At 44.1% G+C, this 14,175-nt stretch overlaps 1 protein-coding gene across 1 annotated transcript in view; it reads left to right on the top strand.

The window, feature by feature from the left end:
- LTBP1 (latent transforming growth factor beta binding protein 1) overlaps window positions 1–14,175 on the top strand; it is a 461,583-nt gene that overhangs the window by 36,920 nt on the left and 410,488 nt on the right. The window contains exon 2 of the mRNA XM_019526927.1: window positions 12,458–12,746. Coding sequence (XP_019382472.1) covers window positions 12,490–12,746 — 257 coding nt within the window. The 5' untranslated portion in view covers window positions 12,458–12,489. The remainder of the gene's footprint in view (window positions 1–12,457; window positions 12,747–14,175) is intronic.

Genomic DNA, 14,175 nt, shown 5'->3' with positions numbered 1-14,175 from the left:
GAGCCTTCCATTTAATTTTGGATTCAGTGTTTTGGGCATCAAAACGGGCCAAAACACCTCTAAAACAAAACGGCTGCCGTAATTTCATGCAGCTCTAGTAAGTGTCACTTTCCAAGGATGCTAAGTCATTGAACTTTTGGCACTATTCTTTTTACCTCACTGCTGAGGTGTGGCTCTAGCACATTATCTTGTTAAATTCAGTAGCAAAACTGTTGACTTCAGTGTAAGCAGGATTAGACTTGTGCTCATTCTCTCTGGTCAGTTCTTTTACTTTCAAGATTTTGGTATCTCAGCTTTATGGAAAATGGTGGTTGAACATAAAAATAACTGAACGCTTTATTTAGTCATAATTACTAGTCCAGAAGTGGCATCTTGCAGATACCTTTCTTGGACATTTGGAAAACTAAAAATTCAGATGGTTTAAACTGAACCAGGAGCCAACAAATATTTTAAAACTGTATTAAAAATATAGTCTCCCCTCATATTAATTTGTGATTTGACAGCATGCTAGCCGATTTAATAACTTCAGTCACATGCAACTGGAAACTGCTTTGAGGATACAATGCATGAGTTTTTCATCTGCTGTCACTGATCCCATAAAAACAGTTTGACTCAAATTTCTCCCCATAATGTGTATTAGGCACGCTGCTACTTGTTTTCCTGGCGGCCAGGTGACAGAGTGACACATACTGCTGTGCCATGCTTTGTATGTTTTGTATTTAAATCAGATAAACTTTCTGAATTTACACTGCTGTGAGACCAAAATCTGACCTATATAATTTGAAAACAAAAATGTAAAGAATTTCAAAACTTACTTCCAGTTTGTTTGGGGAAGAAGAGGTAAGCTATGTTTAAAACAAAGTTAAAAATGCAATGTTGGCACATCTGCACGTGCACTTTAATGTTTATTAGCCTATTTTAATGTGCATTAAAGCATCACAAAAAAGTGCTCTTTAGCTAATGTGCATTAAAATAGGCTAATGCACTTTTTCCCAGTACTTCACAATGGAGAGTGCTTAGACATAAGTGCCGAGGCTGCTCTGATGCACTGGAATTCCAGCACCTTGGAGCAGACTCGATTTAAGTCTGCTGGAGCATGCCAATTGCCGCGTTCCAGCAGCCTGCTGTGTCCCAGGCTTAAAAATGGTGATGGGGGCACTTGAAGTACAGCTGGAAAAACAAGCTTTATTTCAAGCGCCCCTGCTGCCATTTTTAAGTGCAGGGACGCTGATACGGGAGATACGGCCGTGCTTTAATTAGAATGGCTCTCGAAGCAACCCTACTTAAAGCACCGCCCCCCCAACCCCAGAGCATGTGTAAAAGTGTCCGGAGGTACTAGATGTAATGGTCATTCATTACCTAAAGTGCATTTATTGAACGTGCCTAGAAGATGCAATGTGTATAAACCCAAGGTAACTCCATTAACTTTCCTGATGCAGTTCCACATTTATGTTAAGTGTAGCTGAAGCAGAGTTTGGACTGAAGATCCTAAGTCTCTGTTCCAATACTTTTTGGCAAAATTATGAATTTGACATATGAATTACCATTTCATTTCTGAGAGTGGGAGTTTTATTTATAATTTCGAATGTTCTGGTTGACTGACTGATTACTTACTATTGCTTTGGGCTGTTTTGGATGTTATTTTATTGAGGGGGGTTAACTTTAAAGAATTTATGTTAAAAGATCCTGAGGATCACAATAGGTGCTTTTATATCTATAAATCTCGATAATATATTTTGGGTATGAATAGCACTTAGACTTCTGACTCAGAAATTGTGACCTTTTTAAAACTTTTAGTCCTGCCTAACTTTGGAGTTGCCTGTCTTTGTGTCAAAGTGATTGTTTATAAAACATCTTTCACCATGGCATGTAGGAACCATGCAGGAAGTAGAAAGACAGGGTATGATCTCTCCAGAAGATCATACCATTCTGTTCTCAGTCCTGTTCTTGGAGAACACTGGTCCACTGGTTTCTTATATACCAAGATAGTCTTATAAGAGTCCTATAGCTATGGAGGAGTGGAATTCTATATTAGCAGTTCTTGCCTTCCTCAGTCTACATTATCCAGTAACTTCTGTTTGCAGCTCTGTGCCCCCTCGTGCCATGTTTTGGCACTGTGATTTTTTTTTTTCTCTAGATTGAGAAAAACCGCCATGTAACAAACTTTTGTCAGTCTATTCATTAAGTGTCTTTTTAAACAATGTAAGTCACATGGTGAGTAGTTGTCCTCTGATGTGTAGAGCTGCTGAGTCTGACAGTTACCCAGGACTATCTGTTTACTGTTTTATGCTTCATGGATTGAAAAGTTGGCCATGAGGCAGCCATTTTTATGCGGCATCAAATAGAATGCCAGCTTTTTCTGAAACTGATATGCCAAATTCTTTGCTTCCTTTTTGTCTAGACATAGGCAGTTTGCAAAGACAACTTAGCCAATAATAACAAGAGTTCACAAAATGTACTTTCTTAAATTGTAATATTCTTCAGGTAATGAGATTGATAGATTTTTAATTCTTGAACTCAATATGGAGATGAGACATCTTAACTGGAAGAAGTTTTGTGTGTTGGGACAGTCAAATTTGGCCTTTATGGCCAGGTCCACATGAGCAGGGCCATGCCCACAAATAGTAGAAGCACAAATTTTGTGCTGCTACTTTGTGCCGCAGTGCATGCCCCTGCCCATGTGCTTTACAGCAGGACAAGTCCCGCTGCTCCACGTGCTGTAGCGGGGCTGGCTGGGGCACAGGTTGCCTCAGCAGGGGCTAGCTATCCCCTGCACCGGGGATTGGCACGTGGAGATGGGGGAGCCCGTGCACTGAGGCACCCTGAACCCCAGCCAGCTGCTCTCTGGCTGGCTGGGGCACAGTGTGCCTCGAGACAGGGGAGTGGGCAGCCTTGGGCTGGATGCTAGCCTGTCTCCATGTGGCTCAGCGCAGGGGCTTCACTGTGGAGCCCTCACGTGGAGGCACACTACATGGCTTGTTTAAGAACTGTTTATATAACCCTCGCCACAGTATTTTTCCCCACAGTATGTTCTTCAGTTGTACCAGGCAGGGAGCAGCTGGCTGTGGTGCCTCAGTGTGGGGCCTCCACGTGCCTCAGTGTAGTGGAGCCCCTGTGCTGAGGCACGTGGAGACAGGAGAGCAGCCAGCACCAGGGCTCCCTGCTCCCCTGTCTTGAGGCACCCTGTGCCCCAGTCAGCCAGCGAGTGGCTGGCTGGGGTGCAGAGTGCCTCAGCACAGGGGCTCCACAGTGCGGAGAGATGGGAGAGTAGGCAGCCCTGGGCTGCCTGCTTCCCCATCTCTGCATTTGTCCTGGCACTTGCCTCTTTGTTGTGGGTTGCGCCGCTTTTTTTCCAGAAATTTTTTTTTTTTGCTACCAGAAAATCCTGGTAGCAAATTTTGCATCAGCGCTGCACATTAGCAGCACCATGCAGTGATTAATAAAGCAACTTGTATGGTTTGTGGCACTGCAAAGAGGTTGTCAGCACCACAAATCACACATGCCTGCATGGCTGGATCCAGGCTACTTCTGCAGACTTGCACCCTGAGCCTGTCATTAAGGGCTTGTCTATGTTGCCTCTGTGCTAAGCGTAAGACCACCATGAAAAAGCCCACTGTTCACTTGCTTCCACTCAGCATGTGGCAATTCCTTGGAAATGAGGCAGTTGAGCTGGCTTTGAGTGGCTTTGATTATGTGTCCCAGTACTTCTTTCAGGCATACTGCTCTCAGCACCGCTTTCATTCTTGAGTGTGCTGCTTTGTGCTTGCTTTTCCCCTTTTGGAGATTTCATGCATGCTGAGCAGGATGAGTAGACAGGGCATGCCTCTTGGCTGTGGTCCCAGGTATGGCATGAATGAATTATGGGCAAGGTATATATCTCTGCCTGGAAGAAATACTGTGGCCTGTTTAACAAAGTGTAAGGAAAAGAGTGCAAGAAAATTTGTTAGTTACTTTTATTCCCCCCCCCCGCCATTTAGGAGGAGTTTTTTAAAAACACTGAAGGCATTTTTCCAAGGGACACATGCTTCTAAATCCCTTAGGCGGATTTGAATATCTCTTTTAAGAAACAACACTGGATTTAAATTAGGAAACTGATATGAGAACAGTGTTGGACTTAAATTTTATGTTCTGGTCTTTATCTTAAGCTCGTATTTCTGTTCCAAATTTGGAAGCATTTTTCATTGTGTCTGTAATGATGATTGTAAGTAGTTTTCTTGACTTTTAGATGTACGCTTTTGGCTGTTACTCTCCACTGACCAAAACTTGACTAAATGTGTCCACTTGACCAAATCTCTTTATATTAAAGATTCCATATTCTAAAGATTTAATTTTTTTGGCTTTGATAAATATCATTTATTTGTTGTGCACAGTAGCAGGCTGTTGTTGATGACAGACTCTGAGTCCTGAGGCAAATGCAAGTAAAATACTTGAGCATGGTGGTTTTTATATTTGTTATTACAGATTACTTTCTAAGAAAGTCTACTCCAGGCTTTTTGGCTATGAACAAAATAAATCCTCCCCTAAATGAACCAAAATACAAACAAACGAATGCCTATCTTTATAACAATGCTTTAATATTATATTCCTCTGGCAATAAACGTTGCTCAGTTAGCAAAGTAAAGTTCAAGATAAGGTACAACTGAAGAACATGCTGTGGGGAAAAATACTGTGGAAAGGATTACATAAACAGTTCTTAAACCAACCTCATACCCTGCTCATCCACTGTGCTACTGACTGAAAAAAATCTCAACTATCAGCACATGAACAACCTCAATCTCTCCCCTGCCTTTGTTTGAAATATTTAGGATCTGATTCAACTTTAATTTCTAACAGTGTCTAGCTTGACTTTTAATTGTTGGTTTGACATTATTCAGTTATCCATGTTTATAAAGCTGCCCATTTTGTAGTATCATGTTTGATAATTAATTATTACATAAACTGTTCTTAGTTTAATATACTGGATTTAACTTCTGCAGAAGATCATATCATTATGTTTAGTCTATGTTTAGAGTCTCTCATGATATTAGGGGGACCTGGGATTTTTTTTTCAATATGGAGAAAAATTGCAGTGTAATTATGATTATACACTATCATAATAGGAAGTATAAGAAACGTCCTTTAGATCAATAATTAAACTGTATTCAGATTGTCTTGCACTGTTGAATCACACTTGGTATTCCAGATTATAGCTGGTCATATCAAAGGTCAGTCTCTTTAATCTGTGTATTAATTACAATTTTTGCAGACAACACTTGAGGTCCCTTCCAACCCTTTGCATCTGTGATTACACACACAAACTATATTAAAACAACATTATTAAGGTTGCAAGATCAAGTCCTCCACAGTTAGGAAATGCCAGAATTATGGCTGCCCCTGTAATGTGCATATGCATTTTAATACAGTCTTTACATTGTATCATCACATTTTTTTTCTACAGGACCCAGGCCTTAGTCAATGTATAGACTGGATAGTGCTCAGTTTAGCATCTATTTAATGTTTTGTTTGTTCTCCACTGTTCAGCAAGTGTCTTATTTACTGCACATTAACACCAGGGCTGTTCCTGCGCTCAGTGTGCCCAGTCACACCTGCTTTCACTCTCCAAAGCCAGAAACAGGCTGATGAGGGTTGTTCCCAAAAGGCTGATCTCAAGCATCCTACAGATTGAGGCCTTAAAAGTGGCGATGGGGGTGTCCTGTAGCAGTCTTACCAGCATTTTTCTGGGTTTGGAGCACATGAATGGAAGTAGATGGGTGTAATCTACTTAGGTGGCACCTGGGACTTCTGCCACTACCGTATACACATACTTGGAACATTCCAAGCACAGCTCTTATTGACTTCAGTTACAATCATGTGAGCTCGGCACTCTCACTTATCAGAGAGAAGATCTTAAATTAGGCACTTATGAAATGGGTCTTGTGTTTCATTCAGAGCTCTGGAGGGGAGCTCACACTAAACTAGAGAACACCAACTCTTCTTCCTATCCTTCCCCCTCTCCTCTCCCCGCCCTGATCCCTCCAGCATGACCTTTCTATACCATCACTTCCAGCCTGTCCCAGTCCTGTCTGCCTCATCACTGGTGTCTCATCCTAGTTCCATCTTCATCATCTAGCTAGTTCCAGTCTCCTACTTCTCAGGCTTTTGATTACAGTTTTAGACTGTGTTCAGACATTTGTTTTTACTGGGAGAAATTTCTTCTGGTAGAAAAATAGACCAGGAAGCAAACTGTACAGATGTTCCTTTAGCCCTATGGCTGAAGAGATTCACAGGTAAGCTTTCCAGCCAGCAGGGCACTAGAAGGCTGCTCCATGGGTCACCACCCATTAATTGATAACCTTTTCTCTCACCTGCCTGGGAAAGGGTCAGGCTGTCAAGTGAGAGTTGGCAGCTGCCAAAAAGCAGCAGCTGCTGCAGCCAGGGAGAGTTCTTGCCCTAGAAGAATGCCCCCCTATCGTGCCAGTCAGCAGATTGGCAAGAGAGACCATTCTCCTGTGGCAGGAACCCTCCTGGTTTTTCCCTGCAGGACAGCAGCTCCTGCTCCTTGCACTCTTCCAGGCTGACCCAAAGGAGTGCAGGAAGAAGAGAGAAACACTCTATTGCTGCAGCAAGGCACAGCAGTCTGCTTTACTGAGCATTGACCAAGAGCAATGCTGGATGAGGCAGGGGCATTTGCTGTAGTGGCAAGGCTCCTGGATCAGCTGGGCAGTGCAGGTGGCAAGGGGAAACTTAAGGTGCTGGGACCTGGGCTAGGGAAAGCTTCCACATGCCCAGCACCCAGTCCTTCCTCCCCTCCCACTCAGCTGAGCAGTGAAGGCAGCAATTTAAAAGCCAGGAGCTGGGAGCTGGGTGTAAGGAGGCTTTCCCCAGCCCAGCTCCTGGTTCCCACATGGCAGCTTTCCCTTGCTGCCCTCACTATCCAGCTGATCCAGGAGCCTTGCCACCGTTAGAGCTAAGGTAGGGCAGAAATTTAAAAGCTGGCAGCCAGGAACAAGCCTCTGGGAAGGTCTTCCCTACTCGGTTCTTGGCTCCCCCCTTGCCGCTCCACTGTCATGCTGATGGTGGGGAAGGGGGAGGGCATCAGTGTGCAACTTAAAAGCTGGCCCTTGGGCTTTGGGTCTCTAAGTCCTGCTTCCAGCTGTGAGCTTTTAAATTGCTGCTCCACTGCTCAGCTGAGGGGTGGGTCAGCAAGGGCAAGTCTGCAGGATCTGGGAGACTTTCCTAGAGCCCCACTCATGGCTGCTTCCCTTTTAAATCTCCGCCTCACTGCTCAGTTGGGTGACGGGTGGCAAAGGAAGCTGGCAGGAACTGGAACCCGCACCCCCCGGCCGCCTCTTCCTGGGGACTAGGCAGTCTGGGGAAGAGGCAAGGAGTGGTGGCTACTGCCTTCACCTTCTGGTCTATAGTAGGGTGGAGCCAGGTCCCCCCAGTGCCTTCTCAAGCCTAGGATGACCTGGTTTCTGGAGGGCAGGGAGTCTTTCCCTTGGCTCCACTCCTGGTCTTGAGGGAGAGTTAAGATGGGGAAAACTCTTCTGGGAGCAATTTAACTCTGATTATCTCAGTGTTATTTTGCTCCCAGAGGGGATGTTCAGATGAACATGCATATGCATTTCCCCGGGGACATGCACTCTTGTGTGCAAGTTGCCCCGGGTGGGGTATGGGAGGCTGAGCCCAGCAGCCTTACCTGGAGTCATGGGGGCCCTCCAGGGCTCCAGCAGCAGCAATCTGGGTGCATGGAGCCTGGCTGGCAGCTGGAGTGTGGCTCCAGCTGACCAGGCTCTGGTTTTGGGCAGTGCATGCTGCTGCCATGTGCAGCACCCTGCTTTTTTCTGCTATGAGTTTTTTTTTTTGACACGGGTATCTCCAAGTGTCAAAAAACCCCTGCTGTGCTGCAAATTAGCAGTGTGTGCAGCGCATGCAGTTTGTGGAGCTGCAGCTGGGTCTTCAGTGCTGCAAACATGTGCACTCATCTGGGTGCTCCCATAGTGGCTAATTTTTGCTCTGGGAGAAAAAGACTGAATGTCTATACAATTTTGGTTTTTACTAGGAGAACAGCAATTCTCTCAGTAGAAGCATTTGTACTGAGTCATAATTCCGCTCCTTCCAGGCTCCCAATCTTCCTCTATCTCCCAGTTCCCTGGTTTAGCTTTTCCCTGTCCCCTTAGCCCTAGTCTCCTTGCCCAGCCAGTCCTTATTCCCTTTCTCGCCCCCTGGACTGCTTCTTTCCCTTCTGGTCTCCAGTTCCACACCCGTGGCTTCCAGTCCCAGTTTCCCTTCCTATGCTTCTCATCTAATCTCACTGTCCTTGTCTCCTCCAGCTCCAGTTTCATTTCTTTCCTACTTCGGCTTTTTGTCAGATGTCTTCCTTCCTCTTCAGGCCTTTCTTCCTGTCCCTCCCCTCCCATTCCTCATTCAGTTTCCCTGATATCCAGACTCCTTGCTCAGCCAGTCTCTGAATGTCCCCACTCCATCCCTTGTCCCCATCTATTGCCGTATTGTTATGTTGTAATACCCACAGTCCATTTATTGCCCCTTCTGTGTCTGAATCAGATGGCTTCCTCCTCCATGTTGCCAAGATGATGTCAGGAGGGTCAGGAAGGAGCCCTGTGCTCTCAAGGTCAGTTCCAGTGCCTGGCTCCACCACAGTCTGGAGTCCCCACTGCAGGGAAAGCTCAGCTTTCACCCTGGTAGCCCTGATTGGGAGGGAGCCATGAGCAAACAAGTCTGAATATGTAGGACACTTTCAATGCTAAGTGTAACTTTATGGATTTAAGGCTAAGTCTGTAGGAGTATAGCTATAGTAGTACACTATACCAGCAACATAGTTAGTTGTAAGTGTGGGAACAGCCACATTGTGCTTTATATCAGTTTAGTAATACCACTTCACATACCTGAAACAAGCAATACCAGGAAAAGCACACCTTTGCTGATATAACTGTATCTATACCAGAGTTTCTGACATATGTATGTTAGTCGTGGAGTATAGCTTTTCCCTCCTTCCTCCTTCCCCATGTGCATGTGCTCGGGGGACCCCCCAATATGCATGTGCTTGAAGAAGTCTGGAGTGTAGATTGGCTCCTTAAGCATGTGTTGGCCCCTTTTATTAAGTTTGACCCTACCAGCCTTAGTGCAACTATTAATTCAAGTTAAAAGAAGCTGGGGAAGGTCATTAAGCTTGGGGGATGGAGGGAAACATGATCACATGAATTTTATTGGTTAGAGGCAAACAGAGCAGCTCTTTGCCAGACTCTGCAGTGCTGATTGGGAAAACAGGAAAACCATCCCCCAGTGCAACACGATAATTCCAATCTCCCAGAGCTGCAGATGTTTTATAGAAAACTTAATGAAAATTGTGACTCTAACAACCACTTGCTAATGCACTAATCTGTTTCCTTTTCACACAAATTAGTTGTTATGGATAAGCAGGTGTGAGGCTGAAGTTGGCTTTGGAAAAACTGCCTGACATAGTAAGTCTTTCAGTACATCTAGCTATTAGCTAACAGAGACAGGGAAGAGAACAAATACTGAGATGATGCTGTACAATATTTGTTTGAGATCTGAAGACAATGTGCCACTGTTCGGTCTAAATGAAATTGCCTTGCCCAACATATTATGCATGGTGTAAAATTTGTTTAAAAAGGGGAAAGTGTGCTGCTGTATTTTAGGAGCACCGTTTTGTTTAAAGTGAAAGCACTGTGACAGAAGCTTCACAAAATTGATGTCCTCTGTCAAAAACTAGGGAAGATTACTTGCTGATGGCTCAGGAGACATAGCAGGAAAAACTGTGATCTTATGTGTAAGGTAGAGTGAAGAATGCATCTAGATTTTTGAACAGGAGGGTACAGGAGAGAGTTTACTGATGCAGGGGATGTGACCTGTGATGAAAACCAGTGAAGCAGGGTGCAAATGCACCCATGCAAACCCCTTGGATCTGCCCCAGAGTTGGACAATGTAATGTTACTATACTTTTTGTTGTTCTGTTTTGATCTACTCTTCATTGAAATACAGCTTTAAGACATACTTACATGCATTAAATGTTATGAGTATTATTATAGCTATGGAAAGATATTTTACTCTTGAGGGCAAACCTTTGGCTTATCTTATGTGGTAGAAAGGGGTGAAGTATATTCTAAATGATGCCTACACTGGTCCTTCCCCAGACTCACTGATCTTGAAGAAGGTTGAACCTGATTTGTAAATGGGTTACAGACAGTGATAAGTGATAGAAAGAATTGGAGCGATTGATACAATCTCTGTTTAGAGGTTGCATCTGTATAGCTTACAGCTCCCTCACAGGAGGTTTCTATACTTTGGGACTTGCCGATTTCTCAGGGCCTGTTGTAGGTAAAGCTGCAGAACAGCCAGGGGAAGACTTTTAAGGTGTGGAGAATGTGAGGTTTTGTGGTGAGTTAATGTTGTGTTCTTCTTTGGGCTGAGGGAAGTAAAACCTATGGCGGGCCATGGGGGTGTGACTTAACCTCTGGGACTCTGTGAAGACTTATTTGGTTGGTACAGCCATAATGGAAGGTTGGATGAATGCTAGTATTGAATGAGGATGTGACAAGGAGAGTAAATGTTTGCCAAGTAGAGGTGGGGTTTTTAGAGCTTCATTGGAGACATCAGGAAAGGACCATCAGGATACCAGAACTATGTTTATCAGGGAATGTAGGAGTACGGACTACCAGCAAGGTGAGCATGTCTACACATGCATTAATGTGCCTTTTCTAATGCGCATTAAATGTAGTACCTCCAGTGTGAGGGTGCCTACGCAAGAGCCTGGAGGCTGCTCCAATGCACTGGAATTATGTCTGCTGGATCATGGCAATTACTGTGCTCCAGCAGCCTCCTGTGTCTTGTGTATCAGCATCCCTAGGCTTAAAAATGGTGGTGGGGGCACATGAACTAAATCTCGTCAAACAAGCTGTAGCTCAAGTGTCCCTACCACCATTTTTTTGCATAGGGACGCTGATACACGGGACATGGCAGCATTTTAATTAGAACGGCTCTTGGAGCCGCTGTAATTAAAGTGCCACCCTGTCCATCCCTGGATCACATGTAAAAGTGCCCCTAAGTACTAAATTATTGTGCATTATGCTGCCCTAATATGCAGTAGTGCATTTGTGTGGTTTTTAAGTGGTGCCCAATACACCGTAGACTATTTTACTATTAGACTATTTTACTGTGCATTAATGTAATGTCACAGTTTTTTTACACAGTAAAGCACACATGTAGATGCTCCCAATTAGACTGAAATCAGAGAAAAAAGCAGCTTCTGAGAAGGAAGTCTGAAGTGGAATATTCAGTAAGTTTTTTTTCTTTTTAAGAGGGTGAGCTCATCCATGGCCTGTTAACTGCAAGTAATAAAGTAAAAGTGTGTTAACTGTGTCTGAATTGGAACTGCAGTAAGTGGAGTATTCCTACCATGGCCTTCAAAAAACACCAATTTTATTTATCATTTTTGGTGATTATAATGGTTACCTGAGTTGAGGAAATAGGAAGACTGTATCATGCTACCGGCTTTGACCCCCCTTATTATTCATTTTACATGTTATAACTTGAGACTTCGTTTGGTCAAAGACTAAACATGAAGGTGGGAGGAGGTAGGAATCCTTGAGTTATCCTGATAGACCTGACACTGGCATCACTGGGCATTGGAGATCCATGTTCTTAGTTGTTTGTTTCTCATGGTCCTTATAGGGCCCATGGGCCTTCTGTGTTTGTTCACTGGGACATTTCAAGGCTTAGCTGTGGCTGATGGAGGCAAGTGTCTACTATCTGTGATGCAATTCAAATACTGTTAAGTTTTAAGTGTTGCTGGTCTGTTTCTTCAAGAAGTGTTGTTTTCATGGATGTGCAGCAGACTGGTGTAGGCAAGACGCATCAGTTGCCTTTCCAACAGTGCACAAGAGTGATACAGCTACCTTGGACTTCCTGGACTGAATGACTATTGACCCATTTACAATTGGGTCAACTGGGGCAGCCTTTGACATTAGTTAAGAGCAAAGATTAAAGTCATGCCTTGGTCATGGTAGCCGAGAAATGCTTTATCTCCTTGGTGTTATGCAGCTAACTGGTATTAGAAGCACTTATACCTATGTTTGATTTTTACATTATTATTACGACAGCAATATGTGAAGGGAATTTGCTTTCAGCTTTAGAGGAGAACAGGTGGATTATTTTTTCATGCCTCATCTGTAAAAATAATAATAATTCCTAACAGTATTTTATATCCCTATAATGTGCTGTTTTGTAATGGTTTGAATATTTGTGAAGTCAATCTTGATTCAGGTTTCAATACTAAATTTGTGTACTTTGTACCAGTTTGTTCTTGAATGAATGTGAAAAATGTATGTGGTTTATATGCTGAAAGGTGGAAGCCTGGGCTGCGGGAGTGGAGCAGAAATGGTAGCAAAAATGGAATGTTTTGCTTCACTGTCACTTATTTTAACATATCTCATCTTAGCTAACTGTGCACCACCATGCCAAAATGGAGGGATGTGTCTACGACCTCAGCTGTGTGTGTGCAAACCAGGGACAAAAGGTAACTCCTGTGAGAAAACTGTCATGCAAGATACTTCATCTGTTGGAGGTCGGGGTCCTGTGGGTCCCCCGTGGCCCATACCTCAGCAATCTGCTCAACAGACTTTCTCTAAGAAGGTTGTGCTTCCGCAAAAAGTCGGTCCAATGGCTCAAATGGCCTTCACACTCAAGCAGAAGCCACCTGTTGGATTACCTCAGCAAATGAAACCACAGTAAGTTTTCTCTTTGATTCTTAAATATGTCAGATTTTAATGATATAATTAGATATGATTTTAAAGATATTCTTTATAACTTTTCTAAATAAGCTGAGCAAAGAAGTAAAGATATCTTTACTCGGAGATCTTTTAAAAATGCGTTGTGTAAAATCAGACATTTTTATAACATCCCCTCTAACTGTATCGTCGCTGTGGTTATTGTAATCTCTGGACCAAATGCACTCAGTTTAGCAGGATAGCTTTGTTCTCCTCTTAGATTGATTTTTTATTCCTCTTGGGCTGATTTTTTTTTATGCTGATGTAACTGTTGATTTCAGGGGCATTCACGTGTCAGAGGAATATAAGGCCCTGTGGTCCAATTTGCTTAAGTTTAACTGAGAGCGGAATCCAGCACAGCTCTTTTTGCTAAGGTCCAAGAGTCTGTTCCAATAGGTACTTCAACCTGTTCGTAGTATGGGGGCAGAATTCACCCTGTCAGTCACAGGGAGCAGAAGAAAGTGCCATCTTCATAACTTCCCTTTAGGGGTGGCCACAGTGAACAATGGTCTAGCTCAGGGTACATAGCACCACCACTGCACAGCCCTTTCCCCCTCCCTCCCCACCCCCCCAACTTCTGCTTTAGGAGTCCAAATCAGGTTAAGGGAATCAAATAGTAATATATATTTAAAAAACAAGCAAACAAAACAGCAGAGAAGAGGCTCTTCCAGGCAAGAGTGTATCAAGTATTTTGAAAGTATGCCTCTGAGATCCCTGGCTGCCCCCAGAGAAGCTAGAGCTTATATATTCCTTTCATGATCCCCGGAAAGGTGTAATAGAAGTGGAGGGATTTCCTGCCACACCTAAAAGATTGGGGATGCATGGCACTGTCATCCCCAGCTTCTGCTGTAGGTCCTCCAATACTAACTTGTAGGTTGTCATTCCTAGCTGCTGGTGTGGGTCACCATGGCCTAGTGTCCAGAGTGTTTTAGCAGCCTTTGTTGCAGGTTGCTGGACGTTGTTACTGCCTCCCCACTGCCCATAGATCTCTATGGAATAGGAACAACAGCATCTCTGGTGTGGACAGGAAGGGACCCACCATTTGTTTTTTCTACCATGGGCCTCATTTTCATAGTTTCATAGTTTGTAGGGTCGGAAGGGACCTGAGCACATCATCAAGTCCGACCCCCTGCTATGGCAGGAAAAAGTACTGGGCTCAAACGACCCCAGCAAGGTGTTCGTCTAGCCTTGTCTTAAAGACCCCCAGGGTAGGAGCCAGCACCACTTCGCTTGGAAGTTGGTTCCAGATCCTAGCCGCCCTGACAGTGAAGTAGCACCTCCTGATGTCTAGTCTGAATTTACCCTCTGCCAGCTTGTGACCGTTATTTCTAGTCACTCCTGGCAGTGCTCGGGGGAACAGGGACTCCCCCAGTGCCTGCTGGTCCCCTTT

The sequence above is a fragment of the Gavialis gangeticus genome, unplaced genomic scaffold (assembly GCF_001723915.1).
Source record: "Gavialis gangeticus isolate Ggan-Ray unplaced genomic scaffold, GavGan_comp1, whole genome shotgun sequence".
NCBI classification, from domain to species: domain Eukaryota; kingdom Metazoa; phylum Chordata; order Crocodylia; family Gavialidae; genus Gavialis; species Gavialis gangeticus.
Note: the sequence above shows the minus strand (reverse complement) of the source record. Positions and strands in the feature narration are given on the sequence as shown.